At 39.6% G+C, this 27,973-nt stretch overlaps 1 protein-coding gene across 3 annotated transcripts in view; it reads left to right on the top strand.

The window, feature by feature from the left end:
• GRID1 (glutamate ionotropic receptor delta type subunit 1) overlaps positions 1 to 27,973 on the top strand; it is a 558,941-nt gene that overhangs the window by 209,702 nt on the left and 321,266 nt on the right. For all 3 annotated transcript variants that reach the window (XM_075423037.1, XM_075423035.1, XM_075423036.1), the window contains exon 3: positions 13,091 to 13,375. In XM_075423037.1, coding sequence (XP_075279152.1) covers positions 13,091 to 13,375 — 285 coding nt within the window. The remainder of the gene's footprint in view (positions 1 to 13,090; positions 13,376 to 27,973) is intronic.

The following is a 27,973-nucleotide window of genomic DNA, read 5'->3' on the forward strand; positions in this document are numbered from 1 at the left end:
AGTTATGCCTTGATGTGCTCCTTGTCTCCCTGGCTCTGTCATGGGTGGCCACGTGGAAGAGCAGCAAGGGCACACCAGTGTGTGGCCTTTGTGTGCTGGGGAGATATGTGCAATAGAAGGGGAGAGGGAGACCTTCAGAAACTCTGTATTGCTGTTTTATAGGAACATGAAAAAAAAATGTATCCAGCGAAGAGAGAGGCGTGGCCACCTCTGAGTGACTCTTGATTTGCCTTTCGGTGTGATTTTTCGTTGAATTTTCCACCTTCACAGTATAGATGTAGCTGAAAAGGTACTCACTTCTATCAAACCTGTTCACCACTCTAGGATATCTACTTAATTTTCAAATTGGTGTCTTACCTAGAGTGACTTTCATGTGTAGAGAAACCTTAGGTGCAATGTGTAAATCAGGGCATTTTTTAAACAATATTTGAATAACATGAGATTAAAGAAATATTCTGTACCCGTAGTGGTATGAGGTAAGTCTGGTTTTCCACAGTGTAATATCTGTTTATCCACAGAGATGGAGGTTGAGATAGTTAAAAAGAAAAAAATTTAAAGAGTAAGTAATAAATAAATGTGCTGTCCAAAATAGGCGCAACTTTCAAGAAGTCAGGTCTCATTCAAGCATCAAAAGAAAAGAGGCATGGTCTTTAAGCAGCCTCTGGGTAAGAGGTGCATAGATGTTGAGACTTTTTGAATTTCTGTCCTAAGGTTCACAGTGGGAGCTATCAGGTGTTAAATACATCTGAACTGCCTAATTTCAAGTATTCAGAAGAGAAGTCTTGAAAATTTGTGGGTTTTGATGTTTTTCCCTGCTTTGACTCATGCAGAGCTGAAGGGGAGAGAGAAATTCAGAGTAATAATCCAATAATTTGGAGTAGCTTTATTAGGTGTTAAAAAAGTTGTGTGTGGTGTCTGAAGTTACTCTTGAGCAACTGCTAAAAGGAAAACTGGAGAAAGCAGATTTGCAGTATTTTAATGCCACCCATTTTGTAGCAGTGGATGGTCATGGGGATCTGAGTTCTGTAAGCGAAGTGGGTTTTATGTAAGGAATGCTGGTGCTGAGTGAGGACAGGATCTTTTTCTTAGTATTGAGCAAAAATAATTTTGGCATTCATTGTGTGTTTCATGGGTGAGGAAAGAAGAAAGTTTTCCTTTTAAAGTTGATTTTAGAAAATGAAATAGCAGCTTTAGACTGTTGCTAGGCTTGGGATATTTGCATAAACCTTGAATACAATTGTAAGTCTGTGATACATTGCAGAGATCTTTCAACAGATCAACCCCTAAAACTTGTCAATAAATATATGCTATAAATATGTACTGAGTCATAGCTAGATTCATAAACACTACAAGTCTTTCAGTAGTTGGCATAAATAAATGAACGTTGTTTGGATAAATTGGCTCCTTCAACATGGGTGTACTTCCCCGGCCGGCTACGTGAATTGATTTCTGGTGTCTCATCTGCGTTACACGATATTGCTGTCCACTTTGCTGGTACAAGCAGCATCTGTTGGAGGACGGATATCATAAACAGGGCGATAAGGACAAGTTTTAGGGCTGTGCGTTTCTTGAGCTGGTCACTGGAGTATGGAACTTGCTGTCTGTGCATGAGGTAGCAGCAGCTTTTGTGAATTCACTTCGAGACTTGTAACATTTATCTTCTCCTAACACAGCAGCCCTGATAGCATTATATATACCCCAGAGGCTCCCTGCTAAGTCTCCTGTTTAAAGCTTGGGTTAGAGGATGTGAAATCCTGCTTTGAGGTGATGTTTGCGGTTGTTTGAATTTGTTGTCTTCAAGAAGGCGTCTTACTGAGGCATAATAGCAGATGGGTTATGGAAAAGAGATCATGCATCAGTGTTTTGTCTTGCTTAAAATTTCTAGGTGAGCAGGAGTGTGCAGCGAGTGGCACGTGCTCCTGGTGTGCTGGGGAAACAACAGAACAGAGAAATCTTCTGTGGTTAGTTCAGAAGCATTGTCGTGATGCTTAGACTGATGTTCATCCCTCCTGCTTTCAGCATGAGGCATGACACAAAGGAGAACGATTTAAGGGGGAGGGGGATGTCCCCCCAAATTGAAGATTCTATTTATGCATATGTATCATTGCTGCTAATTAGACAAGCAAGCGGAGCTAACATGTTCCTTGCTTGTCAATACTGCTCAGAATCCAAATGAGTTTTGCGGTCCCAGAGAACTGGGAGATTTTATCAGCTTGTCTACAGTTGCTACATTTGACTGCTGCTCTGTAAATGGCAGGAGAGTGTTTTCCTTGTGTGCCTGCCGGAACTGAGCCCGAGCCATGCTGACGTTAAAATAATACTCAACGTGTACATGTAAAACAGTCCCAAAGGAGGCGGCAGAGTCAAGCATCCCTGCAGAATGATAATGAAGGTGTGAAAAAATACTTTTATATTGTTATAATGAAAGGCAGGTGAAAGAAGCAGAGGGTGCGAAAGTGCCGTTTATTCTGTGCTGAAAGGCAGAAGGAAACATAATTATGGAAAAACTTGCAAAGAATAGAAATCAAATACGCAATATTCAGAAAAGCAGTTGTTTATGTCCTTTGAATAACTGAGATGGTTTGCAGTTAATTCTGCCTCAGAACTAGTGTTGAGGGGACAAAAGAAAAAGAAAGTCAAAGCTGGTTCAATTCTATCTAGTGCCTTATAATGGTATTGATGCCATTGTGATTAATGTGTAGCTCTAAAACCATGCTCTGTTCAAAATTAACAGAAATGCTTATTCACATTTTTAAATATCATGCCAAGCTATGATTCTGGGAGAAAACCATTACTAATAGATTCACATTTTGTTAGGAAAACAGAAGTACAGTTATTCTAGAAAATTTCTGTACGTCAAGGTACTATTTAGCTGCTTTAAGAATTTTTGAATTATTAATTCACAGAAACTAGAAAATGTGAAATATTATGCAATGTAAACATCCTTAACCACTCACATTGTTGAATTGTTGTCTAAAATTTTTTAAAATATTTTTTTTAGTACATACATTATACAATCTTTCCTGGTTTGGTCTTCCAAATCCACCCATCTGCAAAGCCAATAGCAAAACTCACCTATAAAGCAGATTATTAGCTGTGAAGCTGTTTCTGTTCTCGAAGACTCGGCTACTGCCGTCGGAGGAGCTAGAGAGCAGTATCAGATCTGCCTCTTGTAAAAACAAGGCCATCTCTCATCTGTCACTGGTGCTCTCAATTAATGCACGTTTATCAGTGGAGCATGCCTCGTACTGATTTCATGGCGGTAGCTTTTCCATGGAAAACGTAGCGTGTTCAATGAAGATTAACCCAGAAACCATAGTGGGAAAAATACTGGTGCGTTTGTTGACCGCTCGATGGCGTCGCTCGGTTGCATGGAAAAGAAGCTGCTTTGCCAGTGGAGCAGTTTTACTTGCGTGCTTGCTGTGAGAGATGTTTTATTTTAGGCTATTAAAGACTGAGGCGAGCTGTTAATACGGTCCCATAAATTAAATGAAAGACACAACTTTTGATAACTGTTTTCCTTCTCTATGGTATATTACTTACCATTTTGAAATAATTTCCTTACCTGCATAAACGCGAACAGGAGAGTGGGCTAGATAGCTCCTCTGCCTCGTCCTGCTTAAATTTTTGAGGATGGCAGCTAGTGGCTGAGTGGGTTGATACTCACATGGAGGATGTTGTCATACACAAATGTCTTCTTGGATTGATTTTCCAGGGAAATTGGGTGTCAGGAGGATGGGGCCAGACTCTTTTCAGTGGTGCCCAGTAACAGGACAAGGGGCTATGAGCACAAACTGAAGTACAGGAAGTTCCCTCTAAACACGAGGAAGAACTTCTTCCCTCTGAGGGTGATGGAGCACTGGAACAGGCTGCCCAGGGAGCTTGTGGAGTCTCCTTCTCTGGAGATATTCAAGACCTGCCTGGACAAGGTCCTGTGCAGCCTGCTGTAGGTGACCTTGCTTCACCAGGGGGGTTGGACTAGATGACCCACAGAGGTCCCTTCCAACACCGAACATTCTGTGATTCAGTGAAATTTCCTTAAACTTTCAATTTTTGCAGTCAATATGCATTCTAGGGAAAGGACTTCTGCAATTTTGTGTGTTTGCTATAGATCCTATAGAATAAAAGTGTTTTTGCAGCCCGCATACCAAAGCTAGGTGATCTGACTGTGTGCAAGCCAACAATGCCAGTTTCTAGAAAAGGCTGAACCAAGGGGGTAATGGAGGAAACCAGGTACGGTGATTATTATTTGAATGTAAGGGGAGCTCGGAGATTTTATGTGTGCTGAGAATTGACTCACAGGACATCAGGTAGGAAAGCATATAGTTGAAAGCAAGTCTAAATACCGCTGCTCCTACGCAGCCAGTGTTAATGAGCGGTAATGAGGTGCCCAGTTAGTGCTCTGAGCACTGGCAGAAAGGAGATGGCGCCAGCTTCTGACCCCAGAAGAGAGAAACAGGCAGTGTGGGCAAAGCAACACAGGGAAAGCGATATCGCCAGCGTGCCTCTGTGCTGCAGGTAATGGTTAGCGTGTTTCTGGAGGAAAGACCCTAGGAAAAATATAAGAAAAACCCATGCCTCTTTCCTTTTCCTCCCCCCCCCCCCCCCCCCCTTCCTCCTTGTTCAGCTTAGGTTGCTGAATGCTGGAGAAATAGTAAAAAGGCAGACCAAGAATGAGGGCAGGGTCATTAATAACAAGTTTTCTGAAAATTTTTTGGTAAATATTTCAAAATCTTATACTTTTCTTACCTTCTGAGGTGTGTTTAAATGCTGCTTTGTCAGGGATATGTTGATGTACTGATCGTACATACACTTAAATATGCACACTAGTGTATGTACATACTGTTTTTCTTGAATACATGTACTGGTTTTCTGGAATTTTTCCTCATAACTGATGGCCTACTGAAATAATCATCATTATCTTAGAAAATGCAAGCAATAGTGTATATCTGATTTTTGGATCACAAAGTGCTTTGAGCTGGCCTGCTGAGAATTTTACCTAAGTTGAAGACTGAAGAGTCCAGCTATAGGACTTTACTCATACGATTTATGAGAAGTTTTTCTAAAAGAAAAAAACAAAGTGTTTATCAGCTGGCTTGTCAGTCTTATTTCAGTTGCTAAGATTCAGTTGCTAAGAAAAAACACCTGAGAGTTGCTTATCTTGTGTTTTCTAAGAAAAAAGAGATAATGAAGGATGGAGAAAGAATTCAGAAACAAGCTAAATGGTAATTATTCATTTTTTTCTAATGTATTGTCTAATTCAGTGGTTTCGGTTGGTAGGTTATTAGGAGACTGTAACAAAAAAAATGCATGGAGGGCTCACAATGACAATTCCACTGGTGGCAAATACTACGTGTCCTCCGTAGTAGCACTAAAAGGAAAAATTCGAGCCTGCCACAGGTCAGCGATGATCTTCTCTAATTTTAATGGAGTTAATGGTAGTCTCTGCCTGGCTGGCAGTGTCTCGTTGATGTGTAGATGCTAATAATTCTACTACTGACTGGCTTATACATTTTCTTAGCTTTGGCGCTTTAAGCCTCTGATTTTAAGGACTGATTTTATTGCTGTTGCCAATCACTTGTTAAGGACCTTATATCATATGTATTTACACAAGGGACAGTATCAGCATCTTGTCCAGAGATGCTCTGGCAATATGGTGTGTGTGTGTGTCACATTTTGAAGCTTGCGAGCTGGCAGGAGAAGGTGTGCTTGGCTTCTTGGAACTGGAGAGAGCTCTGCGTTGATTTATTGTGAATTCTGCCTAAAGCAGGTTCATGGCTTCAGTAAAAGGACATATAAAGGGAGGCTTGTTTGATATCAGCCTCTAAGAAATGGGGGTTTTGAGGAGGTAAACTTTATTTTGCTTTGTGTTTGTGTTGGGTACATGGCTCCTTCATTTTAAGTTTATATTGTGTTTCTGTGAAGTCCAGCAAAAATGTTATCTACCTGACAAACTCCAGGCATGTTCTGTCCTCTTTGGTTCTCAGACTGGTTATTTATGTATTTATTTATTTTAAGAGATTCTGCAGTATTGATCAGTGGTTGCATTTGTATTTTGAATGATGGGCTAGTTACAGATGCTCTTCAAGGCCCTACTCTCAATGCATTATTATACATGGGGAATACTTTCACGATTTGAAATTTTTATTTCTGGTGGAAGACCTGGCATCACATTTGGGCTCTGAATGCTAGGAAGTGGGGAAACACAATTGCCATCGGGAGCTACAGTGATGCCATGTCAGACTTCCCCATGGCTTCCAAAATGATCCCATCAAGGACTGGGATCTAAAAGAATGCATCTATCTTGGTCTTGGATACAGAAGAAGAGCTGTTTAAATGAAAGGGAGGAAATGTTTATTGTTCTCAAATGTTATATCCAAAAGTCATACACATCTAGGTTGTGATAGTTAGGGCTTTTAGTTTTGCATCAAACCACAGAGGACTAAGTGCAAATTTGCTTTCTTGTTTTAAGATGCATTTCGTTTTGATTGAAGGTCTGTGTAATGGAGTAAGAAGTATTCATCTTCTCTACATATAAGGTGATATAGCAATAAAAGTACTGCATAAAAGATTTTTGCTGTCTATGTTTGTTATCTTTTCTCTATATTAACAGTTACTCTGTAACAAGTAACTATAGATGTGTGTAGGGGTTTTGTAATAAAAATAACAAATTCTTTGTTATTTGAACAAACATAGTCTAAGTACAAAACATAAAGGTAAGTAAAAGCCTACAGAAATAGAACGAAGGAAAATATATTTGTTGCTGAGTATCCAAAGGAAGGACAACTGCATAGCATGATGTTGGTGCCAATGATGCAAATTCATTATGAATTGCCTTTCTCAGTTAATGAAAGAAGATAGAGTAGGCAAACATCATAAAATGTAAAGTAAGGAATAAAATATTATTTGGAAAACCCTGTTTAGTGAAGTATCAGGCTGAGAGAGTGCTTAGATGACTAATTTTGACATTGTCCTGAATTCACCGATAGTAGGAGTGAATCTTTGTATAGATCGATATTTCTTATAGAAGCATTTTCAGTGATATTAACAAGATTATAATTTTGTCTGCCTGATGGACTGGTTTTGTGCAAAAGCATGTAAAATCTGAAGGCCTTCTGAGGACTAAAGAGAATTAAAATGCAGATAGCTAGTAGTCTTTTGCCGTTTTCCTGTGAGACTTTGTTGGCTGTAGGTTTGTACCCTGCCTGCATAGAAGTTTCTCATGTACTACAGCAGAAACTTTTGGGTTTTGTTTAGATATGCATGAAAATATACACTTCTCTGGTTTGTGTTATTTTGGTTGTAGCTGAAGGAACTGTGTCATCGTCCTCTTGATTTTGAAACATTGCTTGATGGGCTGCTTCTTTTTCCTTGTGTCATCATCCTTTCCATCTTATCTCAGTGCTCCAGACAAACCTCCCAGAAGGACTTTTTCTATTTTATTTCAGAGTACCTCTATTGATGTGTTTCCCGCAGACCTTACATCTTGTTTAAAGATACAGCTTATCAGCTTTCTGAACCAATACACTTGTATCTCCTAACTCTTCACTATTCTAGTGTTTCACCCAAAACTTTTGCTATGTGTATCTGTTTATATAGAAATTGGCTAATGAATCAAATGGCTGATTAAATTTTGTACACATGAATAATACAATAGCTAGTTCCTTCTATGTTTAATTGCATGTAGTACATGATACTCTACATCTCCTTGCTAGGCCAGCTGGTAGATTTGCTTAACTATACACTTTCAGCAGAATATATTACAGGCTTTGATAATCTCATGCAATACTAGGATTTAGGTTCCTGAAATAGTGTGGTTTTGTTTATGTTGCGTCCATCACATGCCCTCGCCCCTGCCCTGAATTTGCTATGTTCTCTGGAATTTGATGTTTTAATGATAAGAAGTTTTTTTTCCCCCCTGCTGCTTTTCAAACATAAACAATGTGAAAAATTAGTTTTCTGCCACAATGATCCGAGACAGTAGTACCAAGGCAAGCATGAAGTCCCTTATCTCAGAAGGATGGTAGCTTTGAAACCTAAATACAAACACGTAAGTGCCAACTTTGTTAATAATTTCATTGCAGAGTACTACACCAGAAATACCAGGTATATGCAGTATGGCTGGATTTTCGTTCTTTTGCTAGATCTGTAGTTCTCTTCTTTCATCTGAAATATTTCCAAGCAAAAATGCAGCAACCTCTCAGTTTTCGAACAGTGAAATTTTCTAAAATGTAAGTTATATGTGATTGGGATGATACTCCATTTGCAGTCCAGTAAAGAGCTCCTAAGGGTTAGTCAACCTGAGAAAGAAGAGAAAATTTCAAGTACAAATAAAAAACAATTCAGAGAGGATTTATCAATTATGATCGGATGATGTCCAAAGTGGGTAGGACCAACTATAGTGATTCACAGAAGTGAAAGACAGAAAGGCATTGAAGTCTGAAGAGGCAGTGTGAATGCCAGTAGGTGGATATATTGTTAGATCCAAAATTACAGTGGCAGCTGGTCTATTGATAATTGTGGAAACAAAGGAACAAATTCCTACCCTTTTCTGGATAATCGGAAACCACTGAAAGGGTGACTGAAAGATAGTCATGTTGTCATGTTGCCAGGAGCAAGATAACAGTTTCTCTCAGAGTATTTTGGTTCCCTGCAGTTTGGAGAGAGAAGGGTTTAATTACAGATAGATCTGAGCTAAAGCTCTTAATGCAAATATCCCTATGAAGATGGTGCCAAATCAGGACTTTGCCATCTGCACCTGTCTTCAGAAACAGGATGACAGTACACAAGGCAATGGTAGAAGAGCAATATGACTGTAGCAAAGCAGAATTACTGCATCATTTCGCGTGCTATGAGAGATCCCACTGATTAAAAAGGTCATATGGATCAGACACCGTCTGAAAAGTAATAGCTGCTTTTCCCGGCTTAAGTGTGGTCTTAGTGGGATATGACTGAGTTAGAGATGTGGGTCGGAGAATGAGAGAAAAGTTTAGTATGTATTGCTGTGATGTAAGAGTCAAGTTAGACAAATGAATGTTAGAAGATGCCAAAATATATTAAACTGTTACTTCTACCAACATCATCGCAGAGATAGCATGGAGAAGTTAAATGGAAAGAAAAAAGCAATAGATGGAGAAGGGAGCAGTGTCTTGTGAAACTCTGTAATGGAAATAACAGTTCAAGAAGTAAAATGTCACATGGAAAGGGGAGTTTCTGAGAACAGACTTCAAAAGAAGAGGTTAGGAAAGATACTTCACTGAAACAACTAAAAACCTGGATTAATCAATAATTTGGGAAGCTTCAGCGAAATCCAAGTATAAGCTTGAGAGATGGTCTGTTGATGGAGACCGACACTGACGAACAACTACAATGACACAATTTAATCTGCTCAAATAGATGAACACAGTTTTACACTTTAGGTATGGTGATGTTCATGTTTTCATCATGTTAACGTGCACTTGCATGCATACACACACTACTGCATGGTTTGTAGGATGTTGGTATCCTCTTAAAATGCAGCCTGATGGAGATGAAGGCATTCAATACAGTAAACTAATAGATATTGCTACTTATATAGCAGTGAAATCTGGAGGCAAGATTCCTAGAACATTGTGTCTTTTTATCTGTGGAATGAATATCTTAGAAGCATTATTTCTTGAAACTTCTCTACATAAATATATCTACAGCATAAATAAATGTGAAAGCATCTTAGTAATAACAATATGAAATTGTTGTAACTACAACTATAGTGATTAAAGATCTCAGGGTGTTTGGATTCCCCTTTCCTTTATGTTAGTAAGTTGACATGAACCAAGGCACTTCAGTTCTCTATTTCAGCTGTAAGGAAATCAGGACAGGGGTTATGAAACTCGTGTACAAAAATTGCAGGTTCTTTTGAGTGCTTAGGAAGCTGCAACTGATGTACAGAATCAGTGATTTACTCGGTCACATAGTCAGGGATGCTTGGTTGTTGTTTTAAATCCATAGCTACTATGAAGTAAAAGAAAAAATGACACATCTTTTCTCATTTCACAAAGTTCTGTAAGCAAGAGGGTACAGGTACGTGGGGGGCAAATCCCGAAAAAATGGTCACCAGCGTTTTCTGGGATTGTATGATCCTTGAACATTCTCCTGCTAAGTAATTTCAAGATGTCTTGGGAGTTAATGAGTTTGTTAATGAGTTGGAGTCTGTTACATGTAGTTGTTCCCCACTGTGTTACTCATGTAGAAAGTAATACTTTTCTTCTTTGTGTGCTAAAATCTTATTCTTACCCTGCAGTGTAATAAGTGTGGAGAGGTGAAACTTATTGGAATCCATGTTATTTTTATATAGTGAAAGTCTCCTAACAGAAGTATGACATGTTCTGTTTTGCATTCTGTAATTTGACTAAAGAAAGCAATTCAGAAAATATGAAACCTTTTTTCCTTAGTCATTCTGTTTTTTGATAGCCTGCTATACTATCTCAAAACAGAAAGGCAAGAGGAGAGAACACTTACTGTGCAGCATATGTTTTCAGGCAGATCTTAACTGTTTGACAAAATATCAGAATGTAGAAGTGTATTGGCTAATTCTTCATTTTAACCCATTGACACAAACTACAAAACTCTGGGAAGATGCCTCACCCAAACCAGTCTTCGCTGAAATATTTCAGCTGTGTTTGGTGGGCTGTGCTGGGAGACAAGGGGGCCCATTTGCTGCGGTCTGTTGTACCTCTGGTCTTTTTGCTGTTAATAAGTGAGCAGCTTTTGATTAGTGTCAACCACTGAAGTTATCACTTGTTATACAACTGGTGATCAACTCGATGTTGCACAAATAAATGACTCTCTGAACGCAACCTCCCATAAGTAAGGGCTTTGTTTTTTCTCTCCGTCTGCTTTGTAAGTAAATTCTTCCTTCTACAGACCCGTGTGGCTTGCTTCTCTTGCCCTCGAGGACAGCAAAGCTCACTGGTTGGTGATCTCTGCAGGGGTTTGTAGCTCAGCTCTGCTGTTCTCTCCCTCTGTTCCCACTTCTCTGTTCCCTCCCCTACTGTGACTAAATAAATTACCTGTATGACATATTCAGTTTTCTCTGGCAAGAAGCCTGGGAAATCAAATCTGTTCCCGAACCTGGGTCTCCCATTTGGCAAATGTAATGCTTCCCTGCTGTTAAATCAGGTCAGCTCTCAGGAAAAACAAAGAACCTTTTCATATAACTATAATCAACACAGAGTAAATTTAGATAATGCAGCTGACATATGTTTATTGTAAAGACCATCAAGGAAATAATTTTAAAAGCACTTCATCTTTCTCTGTTGCATCAGGATACATGTTGACTGTTCTGTGCATAAAGAAGATCAAACATTTTCTTTCTGTTATCCCATATCAAAGTGAAATATACTTATTTCGTCTGGTCTGAGAAGATATTCGGTGAAACAGTTCATTGGTTGCATTAAACAATTTTATGTATTTAATTACCGTGGCTTTATGTAATTAATATTAATTGATAATTATATGTTAATATTAATTATTCATATCCTGTCCAGTCCCTTTGACTTTTTAGCCCCTGAAAGTGGAGATATGCTTAAAAGTGTTTAGAGGAGGAAAAATACATCCTTTTAATGCATTGTGTTCATTTTTCTACCTTACTGCTCAGTCAGTTTCCACCAGAGCTCAGAGGTCGTGGGTCGGTGAAGGGGCAGCAGCGTCTGTCTCCTGTGTTCCCAGACCCGACGCGTGCCCCAGTGAGGGGCTGCCAGGGCAGCCACTGGATTTGGGCAAAGCACCATTGTGGGCAGCCTCCCCTCTCCAGCTGGAATCTGGATTTCCTGCTCAGCTACACTGCATGTCCCGCAGCGGCTCTGAGTCACACCCCAGGGGCTCTTTCATTTGTCCACTGTTAGTGAGCTCGTGTAAACTGCAGCAGGTCTGTGGAGCATCTCCAGCGACCTCCTGTCTGGCACTATCCTGGTGGGCTTCTGTCCCGGGGAAGCAGAGTGGCTGGTTTCCTTTGGGCAGGCTGTGCTTGTGCAGGTGGTTGCGTGGGGACTGAAACAGCTACCGAAACCCTGAGCTTGCCCCCAGCCCACCTCAGAGGAGGAGAGGAATAGGAAGAGTCAAGTGCCCCGGGGCACTCTTGGGGCTGGTGCAGCCTTAACCTACAAGCGCTCGCTGTGCTGAGTGCCCAGGGGCAAATTTGCTGCCACTTATTCATGAGGGTTGGTAAAAATGGGCATCAACAGCTGTCTTATAGTCTTACACAGTCTTACCACCACCATTACTGACTCAATAGCTGCTGAGTTACAGCTGGGGGCCTTGGCTGGAAATGTTTTCCAACCCCTGCCTGGGTATCGTGTTGTCTTACCTGGAGGAGTCCTGGGAAGAGCGAGCCATGCGAGCCCTCTGCCCAGGGCTGCCCAACCTGCACGGCCTGCGTTTCAAACTGACCTTAACACTTTATTCTCAAAAGCAGATGGGCTCAAACTTATATGTCGTGTTTTTAAATGATAGGTGATTTTCCAGATCTTTTTAAAAACAGCTACAGTGTTACTAGTAATTGTTTAGTCATTCATGAGTTGCCTTTGTTTTAACGAGTACCTTTGTTGTTTCTTCATTGCTCTGAGACACACAGTGAATGCTTTTTCATCAATTTAAAAATCCTTCAAAACTCCATTGTACAAGGCAAATCCTTGAAACTGAAATTGCTCTTTATTGTCCGAAGTCTGCATCCGGTGTGCGCAACAAAGACCAAGAGGTGAAAGCAGTGAAGTAGGCTTTAAAAGAGGGGAGTTTAGTTCGTGCTTCCACCAGGAATGACCTGAAGCAAGGGCCATAATCTCCATCCGCATTGGCTCCTGCCTGAAGAAATGACAGGAGCAATGTTATCTGTCCTCAACTTTGATTTATCAGTATAGATTGCAGATACTGTCTCCTACTGTGAAAGGTACAGGACCTATCTATGAAAGGCTTCAGTTGATACTGTAATAGAACTCGTTTCAGGTCTGTGTTATTGGCAAGGTCAAAGCCTGTCTTGTTCCCTTCTTAGCATCTAGGTTGGTCAAAGGGTGCGCTGAGCTTGTTCTAACCCTGCTGTATTTCTTGTATTCTCCAGCCTGTGACCTGATGACCCTGGGGATCTTGGCCTTAGTGACGTCCACTGGTTGTGCCTCGGCCAATGCCCTGCAGTCCCTGACGGATGCCATGCACATCCCCCACCTCTTTGTCCAGCGCAACACGGGAGGCTCTCCGCGCACAGCCTGCCACCTCAACCCCAGCCTGGAGGAGGAGGAGTACACGCTGGCCGCCCGGCCGCCGGTCCGCCTCAATGATGTTATGCTGAAACTGGTCACTGAGCTGCGGTGGCAGAAATTCATAGTATTTTATGACAGCGATTACGGTAAGTAAAGTGGAGAATTTCAGATGCTGTTAAAATGATTTCTTTTTAACTGGGAAATGGGCAGGAAAATATAAAGGGAGGGGTGGAACATAACTTGCTGAGCTCTTCTTTGACAAAGGGGGAAAGGGTTTCAAGCGGACACAGGTCTTTGGTTTGAAGGAAAGGTTGCTGTGAAAACTAGTTCTCAGACAAGCAGCAAAGTTGCTTAGCAACACCTACCAAACCAGCCAAAGTTTGAATCATCTCGCACTTTTTCAGTAAAATATTAATAAAGTGTTGACATTGATTGGCAGGGGTCACATAGCTCTGCAAGGAAGTTCAGCATGGTCTCTACCCATTCCCAGAAAACACTTTCTATCAAAGCTGAGTACTGTTCTCTTTAAAAATTAATTTTCACAGTAACTATTACCATTTCTTTTTTCACATGCTTCCTCACACTATTCTCCTTTTGGACTAAATTTCACAGTGATTTACTTCCTGGCATTAAACCAAAAGTTAGAGTGAGCATTTTTGCTACATCTGATGCATTTCCTTCAGCAAAATTCTTACCTTGGGCTGAAACTGGAGGAAAAGGAGCCTCTGCCCAAGCAAACTTAGTACCTGAAGATGGGTGTAAATAAACAATGAAAAAATATGTCTCATTGCGTCAAGCTCTCAGAGTGAAAGGAAACTGTGTGCATAATTATTTTTATCCATTCCCCCCCCACTGATAGGAACACCGTTCCGTATGTTTAACTCATAGTATTTTCAGCACTGTCATCTTAGGATATAGAATCTGTAGTGGGGAAAATAAATTTTCTACGGTGTGTTTTGCAAAACCTTTTGGTTTAAAATCCAAAGCATATGCTTTTGGTGTGGTGACTTACTATGAACAGAATGCACAGAAAGGAAATTAAAGTTAAATTGAAGTTGGAAAAATAATCTTATAAAGATCTGTGCACATAGTTTAAATTTTACACAGCCTTTCACAATTGCAGAATAGGTCTTTATTTGTATTCTCCCTATATAATGACAGATTTTCAGTGGTGAATCAGAGAAATAACAGCTTTACTTTTAGGTGGGCTACTTCTGGTTTAAAAAAAAAAAAAGACAAAACAAACCCAAACCAAAAAGGCTATGCAAAGTGTCCTGAGCTTGAATGAGTTTTGAAAGTCTTGGATTCAGCTTTCTGCTCTCAGATGTTAAGAGATGTCACTTGCTGTTTCATCAACATGCAGATTGAAGATGCTGATGGTGGGAAATCAACTGAGGCTTTAACATCATTTTAATTATATCGAATTATTTTAAGCATGAGAAGGCTACTGTGATACTTGTAGAGTTAATCTGTAGACTTGAAAATCTAGCAACCCAGCAAATAAACTGCCATGTAATTACTATCCTGTGTAACACTTTACCAGTGAATGCCTTGAAAGCAAAAACTACAAAACAAATGGTAGATGTTCTTTTGGTGGCCTTCTGGTAGTGATCAGAAACTTACTCTGTGATTTGGCTTAAAATGATAAAATTAGTTATTCCCAAGAATGAAAAAATTTCTTAAAAGGATATTTTAGGAATATCCTTTTATAGTTACTGTTGTTTCTCTCCTGCTCATTTGTAGCTTTAATCTTCCAAAAGTGCTTGAGTCAGGGATCTTCAAAGGGTGCAGTTGCAGCCCCTCAGAATCCTGTCCCTGTTAACACCACAGATGTTCTATGTACAAACCGCTGTCACCTGTTTTCCCTGGTAGCAAATCTGGTTACTGAACAGTGGTAGCACTTACTCCAGTAGTAGATCCATGTTTCTTTGCCTCTCTCTGCAAAGGGTTAACAACTCAGCACCAAATCCTGAAACCCTTTGTCCTAGTTTAACCTGTCAGTCAGTAACTAAGCACTAGACAGCTGCTTGCTCACCCCTCCCCTTCCCCCTGGTGGGATGGGGAAGAGATGTGGACAAAGGGGAAAATTCATGGGTTGAGATAAAGACAGTTTAATAAGGAAACAAAGGACATACTAACACTGATAGTAACAATAGAGATGATAATAAAAGTTATAATTATGAATATACAAAACAAACTAGATACAATATAATTTTTTTCTCACTACCCGGTGACTGAGTTGCAGCCTGAAAAAAAGTTAGAACTCTTGGCCAAGAGAGGGTTCAAACTCCTGGAAACCAAGAAAAGCAGATAACTTCTTGCCCCTCGGCCAACCCCCATTCATAAACTGACCGTGATGTCTGTGGTACGGAATATTTCTGTTGGCCAGCTTGGCTGTCTGTCTGGCAATGCTCCCTCCCAGCTCCTGCACCCCTGCTCATTAGCTGAATATGAGAAACTGGAAGAAGTCCTTGATTTCATAGCAGAACCTGAAAACATCAGTCTTGTCAACATCCTTCTTGTACTAAATCTGAAACACACAGCTACTGGGAGGAAAATTAACTCTATCACAGCTGAAACCAGGACACCTTTAATTCACATACTGTGTAAATTCAGTTTTGATCAAACTTATCTTTTCCATTTATCACAGACTGATCTTCAGTCTGTACCAGTAAGACAGACACTAAAAGGGAATGGAAAATTGCCATGGGCATCCTGCTCCTCATAGTGGAGAAAATATTGCATACTGCAGCTACCCATGCACTGTTGTCTTGGTTTCTCTTGGGTACAACAACCATCTCATATTAATTTCACTGAAAGATTATTTTTGGTGAGAATTTGGTGGGAGGAGTTTCCATAAAGAAGCCAACTGATGCTTGCCAGCTCTAGTGAATAGGGGAATAAATAACCTTGTTTCCAAGATATGGCACACTGAGCTCAAGGACAGCAGCCAGGCTCCTCAGGCGTGTCCGCTGCCCTTGTTCATTAGTTTCAGCAGGGCTGTGCTTATGCATCTCCAGCGACACCTCCCCACTCAATGTGTGGGAGTCAACTGCTAGCTGTGAGCAGGGAGGTCACTTGAAGAACACACGTTTATGACTACACATAGTTTCCAGCATAGGGCTTTTGTGGTTTACTGTAATAAGTGGTCCTTCTCTACCTGCTCTCTGGACATTATACTATTCCCTTGAGTAACGATTTAATTTGTCCATCTGCTGATCTCTAGAAATCAGCCAATCCCTTGGTGTCCTCCTTGTGGAAACTGCCAGGCTTGCTAAAGACAAAATAACGTTGCATGGTTTGAAGTCGTCCTGTGTTTATAGTAATGCTGTGCTATGCTGGAACTGGAAATTATTTACCTCAAGAATTACTTTTCCCTTATCAGACTTACATTTTGGATTATAATTTATGCACTGGCTAAATTAAGGAAAAGTAACAGACTTGGCAATTAGAAATACAGAGCAATCACTGGACAGTGTAACAAGCCCTCTAATATTGTTCCGCTTACAATAAAGCACACCTTGTTTTACAGGGAAGTTACAGATAGAAATCTGTGTGCACTACTTCAGTGAAAGAATATGGTCCTTTCCAGTAAATTGCTTTAAATGCTGTAACAAGAAATAGAGAGTTCTCACAGGAAAGATGTGCAAGTTTTTTATATAAAAAAAAAAAGTTGCTAAATGGAAGTGGTAGAGGCAAGGTACAAACTGTGGCATTCTGCCTAACGTGAAACCAGCTTTTAGATTTTGTCAGTTTTGAAGAAATGGGTAATAGCTTGGTTCTGGAGAAGCGACCTTTCAAAGACCTCAGACTTGCGAGTTGCAGCATTCAAATTCTTCCGGATGTTACGCTCTTCTCCTCCTAGGCAGTACCAGTGGGGGAAAGGTCAGCTGATACATACCCATGCGTATTTGTGTAAGAAAAGAGAAGGGTTCACGTGGGTCCTGTAGCTTCATGACTTAGCCCTTGTTTTTCACTTTTCTCATTATGGTTTGTGCATCATTTCAGAAGGTGCATGGAAGTCTACTCCCCATGATCACAAGGGGAGCTTTCTGCTGACGAGACTGCTACCTGGTATGAAAATGATAGCTGGGCACTATAGCAATTGAGCAAGTCACAGCTAAGATAAGACAAGTCTCCACTCTTGCTGTTGTGTTGTAGAGCTGTTGGAGCTCAAGGCCAGAATGCGGCGGTGTGAGGCCCCTCTCTGTCCCTGCTGTTCTTTGCCATGCTGTTTTGAGAAGGTTTTCTAGCTCCTGTATGGTTCCCTTTCCCATCTGGGAAACGGAAAGAAAAACCTTCCTCCCGGTGTGACTGAACTGATGTTTGAAATGTCTTTAGAAATTCTTTAGGCAAGAGAATTAAGTGGCACATTCAGGAATAAGGCAATTCTACTAAGAGCTCAAGGGACCAGGGTTATGTTAAAGGCATTATTTTACTTTAAAGGTCTGTGTGAAAATCCCATGCTAAATCATGCTACTTGACATTAATTTTCAGGGGAAAAAAAAATGAATTGACCCTAAGCTTGCCAATGGCTGTCAGATGGTGCTCTGTGGGACTAGGTCTATCCACCTGTTAAAGAACCTGCAACAGAAGTCAGATCTGTTCTGTCATCTGAAAAAGCTTCAACTGTGCTGATGTGTTTTGAGCTGCGTTTTCCTCTAGAGGAGCATCTTTTGTACCTCTACATACATTGCACCAGTGTGTAAAGGCCTGCTGGGAAATTTAATGTTGTATTTTGCTGTCCTCCTGGGTATAGAAGCATCAGTAATCAAATTTTCTGACACAAAAATTGGTAGCGTGGCAAGTTTCATAAAGAATCTTATCAAGCTCTGAAATGACTATAAGCTAAAAGCCGTGAGTGCTGCCCATAGTAAGGTGAGTTTGGGTAGTACAGTTGAAAGTGTGCTTCTAGGGTGAACAAAGAAATAGCTGTATGGCTAGAGAAAAGATTTGAGGAGGTTTTTGGAAGTGAAAATGAAAACAATGAGGAATACCAAGTCATATTTCTGAAGAGAAACGTTGACTAATAGCTGTGTTTTCACTAGATTAATCTTACAGTTGGAAAACACTTGTTCTCTGTAGTTATACTAAGACTCCCTGCTTTCCCACATACATGAGCACGTACCCATATTACAAAATGTAAGACAAAACAGTTTTTTTATGACTCCATTTTGTCAATGAAAATGATATTAAACCTGTGAAAGAGAGGTAATATTTTGTTCTTTATTTTTGTTATCAACAAATGAGTGTTGTCTGGGTAAGAAAAGTGTACAAAAGTTTCACAGAAGAAACTTTTGAAGAATTTTGGACCTTTCAAATCTATCTATGGAGCTTTGTTCCTACAGGGGGGAAAGAAAAACCCAAACCCACAACTTACTGATTTAGAAATTACTTTATATTTTAATTTATTTTTAAAATTAGATACTTTTTTTTTGTAATGATTACTGATGCCAAGTTAACTTTGAGTGCTTCCTGATGAATCTTGCTACACAGAAAGAATTTGATTTTCAACGTGATGAGTTTCGTGGGAAGTATTTTTCTTACAGCAATTACGTGGCAGTTTTATTTCGGAGTCCTACCTGTCAAGGGCCTCACCCTTGACTGGAAGTTACAGAAATTGTGCTGTCATTAGTTTTACAGCTAGCTATTGATCCTGGAATGGTCTGTCCTTTGTAAAGGTCCCTTTGTGCAGGCCGCTACTCTTGCAATTACTTAATTTCCAAAGGAATATAGTAATGAAAATTGAGAAATGCATGCTTTTACCTAATCCGTGTGTAACACTGAAAATCAGTTGTGATGTGAAGCATTGGCTGTCGCAACAAAAGTGAAGTAGGACATTTGCACGTCAGCTTCTTTCATCTTACCTGCTTTACTGTGTCTTTAAGATTTCTTTTGTTCTTGTCAGTATAATAGAAGTTATCCTCTGCTTCCTGCATCATTATCTCAGCTGTCAGACAACTGCTTTTGCATCACTAGGGCTGCCATATTTCTTTACAGGCTTTTCCAGTGAGCAGGCCTTGCTTAATGCAAATACAGGGAATCTGCCGCTTGAGAAGTGTTGAACCAACTGCACATGTGTTGGTACGTGCCCGTTCAGCAGATCTGACGCTACCAGAAAGAGTTAGACTTTTTCTGCATGTGCTGTGTGGTTGGCTTTGCATGTGTTGTTAAAAATTCAGTGGGTTGGAGTATCCCAGATGGAATTCTTGCAGAGAAGCTTGAATTGGGATTGCTGTGTTTAAATAATAAAATGTATAGAGTATAAGCAGCCAGCCACAGAGAAAACAGAGCTTCTTTATGGTCATTAATCTGCAACAGCATTGACTTAGGGAAGGAATCCTTGGATGTGTCTCCCGTTGGTGCTGCTGTGTAAGATGATAAAGGGAGGAATAGACTGAGCCTAAGCACCTTTTCATCCAACAAGGAACAGAATCCTCCCAGCGTTTATTCTACCCAAATTCTACCCCACCTAGTTATTCGTGCATAGTTAGGGATACTGGATGCCTAGACTCCAGACAAGTATAAAATCTTCAATTTCTACTTGGGGAAAAAATGAAGGCTTTCCTGCGAAAAGAGTGTGTCTCGTAACATAACATATAATCATCATTGCTGCTGCAGAGAATGCCAGCAAAGAAAGATTTCAGCCAAGTTCTCCAAGTCCCACAAGGAGTTTGTGATGCCATGGGGTAAAGCAAAAAAAATATAACCTTTCGACTTTTCCATTGAATTTGATCTGGAAGCTATTGAAGAAATGGCATTGTGTGTTCCCATATTTATCCCTGAATCACTTTTCTGACTGTAGCAGCACTTAAAGTAATTGGCCTACTTAAATCAAGCATGGATTTTTGTCATTTTTGATAGTTTTCTTTATTTAGTAATGCATCACAGTATATAATACTAAATGTAATTAAAGAAAGTCTATTTCACTTCAAATTATTACTTATAAATTAATTTTAGTACTTTGACTTTTAAGGTATATAAGTAAGCGTGCTGACAGCAGGAGTAAGACTTCCCCCTCTCCTTCTACTATAATTCCTAGCAGGGCATGGGAGCAGTTGACAGAGATTGTTTCCCATAAAAGCTATTCACTAAATACTTCCAGGGCAATGCCTGATATGATATACAAATGTTCTTAAAGTTGTTATAAAGCCTTTATTTTGAATGAGTGCTATCATAGCCTACCTGTAAGTTCAATGGTAGTAGAAGTCAGAGATCTCTGGACAAAGAGTTTGGACAGTTTCAGGTAACTCATCCTACTCATAAATTCAAGGCAAGTTAAGGAAGTAATTTCAATGTTTCAAACAGTTTGAAAACTGTTTTACAAAGAGAGGATGCAAGTTCTTTTGAAAATTTAAAAGTGCTGTGGAGTGACCGTTTCAAAACAGAAGGCTTGCACTCTTGATTCAAAATACTCTTTTTTAAAATTAGTTTGTATTTTATAAAGCTTCAGAAGTATATATCTGGGGGGAAGCTCATGAAAAAATGAAATGAAAGGCTTTATTAGAAGTAGTTTTCCCACCAGTTTCAGCTCAGTCATCCGGTCAGAAGTGATTATTAATCTAGTCCTGAAGGCACTCACCGTGCATTCTTTACTGTCTCTTTTTCAACTGATTATAACATTTTAGTGAACAGTCTCCAGGCTCAACTTTACAGAAATTAGTGGCTATTGGTGACTCTGGTTTTTCTGCTTTGTATTCTGAAACAGGGAAATGTTTCATAATACAGCACACACTGTCAAAAGAAAGTGCAAAGTTCAGCAGCCTGGAACTGGAGGGTGCAAGTTAATTCATTTTGAACAGAGAAGTCTTTGAAAATTGTAGATGTCATCTGCAGAAGGTCCTAAGTTCTTAGACTTTCTTTCCCTGACTGATGATAGTTTGAATCTCTTGACTTTTCAAACCATGGCATAAGGTTAAACTATTTGGGCATTTGAAAATGACAAGGATAAATATAAGGATTATTTGGTGTACTTGAGCAGGGAATCTGAGGAACTAGTTCCAGAAGGCAGTCTCTTTAGTTCACATTTGTTAGAGTCAATGTTTATACATCCATTTAGAAACTGCTCAATAAATGCATAGCTGGAAATGGAACAGCAGAAGGATAGAAGTCTGTCCTGGAGGATATATGTAGGGCTTCAGGCAATAGCACCATTGTTCTGAGAGAATCTATTCAGATATTTCAATATGCAATGAACTTTGGTGAATAATTTCCCAGTCTGTTCTTTCATGGGAAGCAGTAGGGGAGAGGGAGAGAATTCATTCATATATGTATACACACACACATATTTATGGATGGATTTCAAGGAAAGTGGTAAAGGAACATGTGTATATTTAGATACACATATGTGCATAAGCTTGTGTGTAAATGTGTACAAGAGTTCGTATATGGAATCAAGGAAACATATTCCTGCTGTTCCCTTCCTGCCTTTGCCCAATCCCTCCTAGTAATCTTTCTGATGCCACTCTGAGCTGGACTTCTTTGGCTTCCTTCCTGGATGGAAACAGTTTCTTTTTTGATGGAAACAGTTTCTTTTTTGTTCTACCCAGTTAAGAGATGGTGTGGCTTTCCCATAGCTGTTTTGTGTCTTCCTTATTGAGACAGAAATCCCATTCCTCTTCCTTCTTACACTTGTATTTAAATACTGTGTTTTATTTATTTATTTTTCTCATGGCTAAGCTATTTTGTGGGTTTGCTGGCTTTCTTCAGCACCCTTTCCATCAGCTGGGGCTAGTGCTTTAGCCAGGACTATTCCTTTTCTTGGCTGACCGATGATTAACAGTGAATGAATGTACTCTGAAGGATTCTTTTTGTTTCTCCTCCACTTGTAAAGCGTGGTGACTGAGTACATTGGAGAAGAGATAACATTATTAGTCATTGTCTTCACAGAAGGGGTTAATCTTGAGGACCACAATGAATGTAAGACTTCTGAAATCTTTTCAAAGGAAAAGTATGGTAGGGAATGTAATTTTTATAGAGCTCTGAGGGTCAGAATGGTATTCTACATATTGTGTGGCTATCAACAAATATGTGCTGTTACCAGTCCTGCACAGTATTCATATGCTTGTGATATTTGTAAAGTTACAGACTACTGCATTTGTCTGTATATAATGTTGCAAAATTACTAGACAGAATTGGCTTTTTATTCAACAGTTGGGAACTGGAAAGATCTGATCCATGCAATCCAAGATTCTATTTAAATGTAAAACCACAAATTTTTTCTCCCTCCTCCCCTCTTTTATTTTTTTTTTTTTTTTTTTTCTGAAGAGGCAAGTTAAGACTGTAAATAGTCTACACTGCAGTGATCTTCTTGGAATATGAAATAAGTAGCATTCAAGCTGTGAATTAAAACAAACACAAGGGCCATTCTCCTAGTCCTCACAGAAAAGCAAGATAATCTTTTATTTTGTAACAGCAAGCAGGAAAGCCAGCTACTTTTCCTTAGCTGTTAAAAAAGGAGCAGTGATCAAGAAGGGTAAGCAAAGCTTGATTGATTTTTCAAGTGGAGGTGAATGAAAACAAAGATGAGTTATATGGCCTGCCTAAGAGGTTATTAAATCAGGAAATGGTAGAAGATGAAGAAATGTGAATTCCTGTCAGCGAAACACTCTTGGGATTCATACTATACAAGTTTCCATCTTGATGCTCCCTCTCTTCGGGAAGTAGTTGATGTGAACTGCGGAGACTCGCCTCAACCATGCAGATCTCAAAGCACTTGGAGTTGTCTGGGCTCAGAGCAGAACCCCAAGTTGTACACTTTGTCAATACTGGAGTCATCTGTGATGTACGCTGCCTTCATGACATTACATAGAACTATCCACTTAGTGAGGTTCTTTTGTCAGTGTCTGAGCAATTTACAGTTAAATGCATCATCCTATGAGATGAGGTAGCTGTGCTTGTTCCATTGTATAAAAATTGCAGCGAGATGGGGAGTGTTGGACCGCCAAGGAATTTGTGTGACTATAAACTGGGCATCTTACTTTGATTTTAGTAAGGTTCTGAAACTTGTTTTCAATGTCTAGCTAGCTGTGCACAGCTATGCAAGGTGCCTTTCCTGGACAGAGGAAAGCAAAGGTGGCAGAGTTTTGCTCTTCCTTGAATTGTGCTGCGTAGGTCTTTTGGGCCTTCTGCATTTACATTCTGGTGTATTTAGTGTTTAGATCTGTTGCTTTGGGAGTTATTTTAAGAGTTACTTCAATCATTTTAGAAGCAAATGCATCATTAGACAGTGAAGAATTAAATAAACAGCGGAGGAAAAAAAGGCTTCATAGTTTGGATTATTCAGAGTCAGAGCCCATTAGGAATGTAATCTGCATGTCTGAGTTCTATCAGAGTGATTTAATATTCATCGTGTTGTTATAGCATTTGTTTAAATAGAAATAATACGTTATTTTTTTGTGTACAAATTGAGTAAACAGGATTAGTCTCTCTACTGGGGAATACTGAGTCCTATTAATTAATTAAGGTCCTTTTTAATACTGGATATTATGTTTTCCTATCTCTTGCTTTAGTAATGAAGATCCAAAGTGGTTATTTCTAACAAAAACATACGGGACAATTATGAAGGCCTTCAAGAAGGAGATGCAAATTGAGTGGGGACATCCCTTGCGATAATTGCATAGAAGATTCCCTGCAATGGGAGAGCTCTGAGTGGAAACACAGCTGCTGTAGCGCTGTTTGGAGGCAGTAGTTCAGGTCATCAATTTGGAAGGCTGTATGGCGTCAGGAACTGTTGATGGTCCCCATTTCCCAGCAGCCTATCTCATCTATCAGTAAGAATGGAATCTTTGGCTGGATAAGTCTTCAGCGGTTACATAGCATACAGGGAAGGGAACTTGGGTAATGATTCTGTTCTGGTATATATTATGGCTGACTTGAATTGCATTTCAGATGTGGCTATGATTTCCTCTGGTCTGCCTCTGGCCACCGTTTGCATATATAATCAGCAAAATGTCTTCCTGGCAAAGCACCCACGTGGAGTGAGGAAAACAGACAAACTATGCCGTGGAAGAATGGGTTGCTATGCTTATATCAAAAGGCCAAGATATAGTCAGTCCCTGAAATACAAAATGCCTTCCTTGCATAACCGACCGTAACCCAGAGATCTCATTTGTCCTGATGCAACTCCTCAGTGATTTTGAAAGCCATTTTGTTTTGGCCCACTGATATTAGTATTTGACATTGTTATTAACAGGAATTAAGATAGATCTTGTCTTCCAAAAGCTGTATTATAACATCAAGGGAACTTTGTTAAGAAAGGAATAATCCATTAACTAGAACCAACATTTCTCTGTAATCACTTTTTATCTTTCAAATCACAGAATCTTTATAGGAAGGAACAGTCTGTCTTCCATTTATTTCTGTCAGTAAGAATATGAATCCCCTCCTGCTGTGGAAGCATAGTTTAAGGTCAAATTCTGACACTGTATTCATAAGTCAGTGCAGCCTGAGCACCAACACCTGACCGGATACCCCACCAGGCACTAGTGCTGTAACAGAAATCCTGTTGGCTGACGGAACAGCAGCCTGCTTTAATTTTAAGTGAAGATCTTCCCTCTTGCTCTGCATTAAGGATGCTGTGTTATGATTACCTTGTATAGAAGTATATACGAGCTCATCAAATTTTGTTAAAAAAAAAAATAGTTTGGACTGCAGATATTTGACACCAAATAACAGTTGAAGTGCCCCAAGTGCGCTCTCCATTTAGCAAGCAATATCTGGTGATATACTCTGTTGTACAAAGTAGTATCTGTGTGTGTTTTTGTGGTGGTTTATATCTTTTATTTTCTCCCATCTTGTGCAGCCACATAAGTCTAGACAAGCTGCAATTACGTAAAACAATATATTACGATATTAAAACAGGAATAACAAGGACAGCCTTGCAGTGGGAATGGTGGGAGGCAAAAGAAAGAGGGACACTTTAAATGTTGGATTATTGGCCAGTTAGTAGGGGTGCCTGAGTACTGATGACAGATGTATTTAAGTTTTCTTTCTCTGAAATCCTACTTACGCTATTAGACAGGAGCAAAATTCCAAATCTTGGTAACAGGAGGAGTTGGAACCCCAGAGACGAGTGAGTTTGGCAAGTGCAGCCCCCCACTCAGTAACCACGGACTGGCTGCGGGGAGACTTTGTGTTGGTGTGATGGTGGTAGTGTCACTAGGGAATGGAAGTGTGTGTTGGTGGAATCTCAGACCGTCCCCTTCCTGCTTGGATTACTATAATTTATCCAGTTGCCATTGGATTTGATTTAGCAACTTCTGCTCTGTAACAGTAACAGAAAATTAGCTAAGTAGAAAACTAGAAATCTTGAATGTTTTTTTGTTGTGTTAGAGTACAATAAGGCATTTAGGGCCTCTTCAGACAGTTGCATTAAAAATCATGTGATGGTTTATAACATGATGTGATTGGAAAAACTCTTATTAGACTTAAGTGGCAAGACAGAAAACTACAAAGCAGTGAGATTTGTCTGCTTCCCTCTGGGCTTAGCTCAGGTAGTGGAGGTGATAAAGGGCTTAATTTCACTAACTCAGTAATTTCATTGCAGTACATAAAAAAGTACAGTGTAAAAATTAACTCAAAGCCTCATTTTTGGAGAGAAGGAGAGAAGCAAGCTTGTTTTGTAGACTGAGACCTATTTTCATGTTTAGGCTAAAGAATCTGTATTGGATTGGTTTAAATAATAAAGAATCAAGATGAATACTTTATTACCTTCTTTTTCTCCAATTATGCAAGAACTGATGTACCAGTGTAACTTTAAATGGGTGAATAGTCTCCCTAAAATCCAGATATTAATGATTAATCACAGGAATTGAACTGGACAATTTATAGCTTATCTAAAATACTCAGGGTGGCTCCTGAGTTTGAGTCTTGCCACAGAAAGGTCTGCCTGATGTGAGGAAACACCTTCTTGAGGCACTTCCAAGCATCAGAGCCTGATGCCCTCCATGCCAGGAGGCCCATGGAATGGTGTTGGCTCCTATCTTGCGAAATGTATGCATGTACCAAGTGATCTGTATTTAGATGGGTTAGAGGGGCTGTAAAGGCTAAATATAACCTAAAACTGAAACTCATATAACTGTTTACAGAATGGACTGTCTACATAGATGCAAAGACTGAATTATTCCTTTTGTGTAGAATTTTACTTCGTTCCTGAAAAAACAGGGCATTTGTGATTACCCTCTGTACATGTGAGATCAGCTGTCAGTCTGGATTCTGAATAAGGTTGATCGTGTTGACTAATTTCAATTCAGTCTGATATGGCAGAGGACTTAAACCTTTTCTATGTCTTTTGAAAACATAGGGGGTCAAAACGAGAGCGCTCCAAATTCCTGCTGTGCAAAACGTTGCACTGTGAACTCAGTTGCAAGCTATTAGATAGCAAAGAATCTACCCAGCAGCAGCAGGTTCCTGGTCAGGTTCTACACCAGGGAATCCCAAAAGAAAAGGGTCTTACAGAAGATTCAAGGTTACTAAAAGCTTTAATCAGACATCATTAAACATGAGACAGTCTAAATACCAGGCACAAAGTCACAGGACTCATGACGACTATTGCTCAGGAAATGGTTGGCTTCTAACCTTGCAGTGTTAAATCCCTTTTGTGCTTTAATTAACCCCATGTTTCATCGTCTTCAGCTGATATCAAAAAGACTCATAGTTGTTGTTCGGTTGTAAAATGGATTGGGACAGAGTAAACTATCTCTAAAAGAGTTCTAAAAGCATCAGTCTATGGTAGTCACTATGTTGTCTTAGGATCTGGCAAAAAAATACCTGAATTAAGTCACGGTTAATGTAAGATCTACCTTTCTTTTGTTCTTTTTTCTTTTTTTTTTTTTTTTTAAATTCCACTGAAGGTAGCCTTTTCCCTTGCTTGGGACTTTCTGAAATTTATTCTTCTGTGTGTTGTGACCATTAATCATTTTATAGTAAAACCAGACAAATCTGAGACCTTTCTGTTGCAGAAGAACCGGCGGTGCCACCTGAGGGAAAGAAAAAAATCCTTACAACGCCAATAATCAACTGGAGTGGGGGGAGTATTTGAGAAGCTCTGACCCTTTGGAGGAGAGGAGTGCATTTTCATTGCAGGTTTTTAATATTAATGTAAGAAGAAAGATTACCCTTGCTATCTAGCAAAATAATATCTAATTAGAGCTTTGTTTCTTAGTAACAATGAAACCTGAAGTGTTAGAACACCAAGAGAACCATATGGGAATTCAGAATGACTGTTTAGAAAACAAAAAGCCCAGCTGAATTTCCTCTTATTTGTGGTCACTGCTGTATTTCAAGTATTACTCCAGCAGAATCTATAGGGGCATTTTTTTGTCATGGATTTATTAGAAAGTTAGGAGGTAAGAATACCTATGGCTTTTGTGTGTAAATGTGAGTGATTTTTGGACATGTTTAGATCAATGTGTTCCTGAAAGTTCTTCTTTGTGTTACCCGTGTAGTTGAAAAAAATCCCTTGGTTGAAATGCTGCGATGAGGAATTGATATTGATTTGAGTATTTTCTCTAGAAAAACATGCTAACAAAAATCAGCAGCTAAATGTGGGGTTTTTTTCCTTAATAATGGCTTAAAGACTGGGAATTGGCAAGCAAAAGGAGACCTGTGGGGATATATGCAAATAGCTTTGTTTTCCCATATGTCTTGGGTGGGAGGATGGCTGCTTTTTATTTAGCTAATTCTTTATATGCTAAAGAGATGTTTTGTTAGGGGAAAATAGCCTTTCATTTTTTTTTAGTTTA

Source organism: Opisthocomus hoazin, chromosome 6 (genome assembly GCF_030867145.1).
Source record: "Opisthocomus hoazin isolate bOpiHoa1 chromosome 6, bOpiHoa1.hap1, whole genome shotgun sequence".
Taxonomy (NCBI): Eukaryota; Metazoa; Chordata; class Aves; order Opisthocomiformes; family Opisthocomidae; genus Opisthocomus; species Opisthocomus hoazin.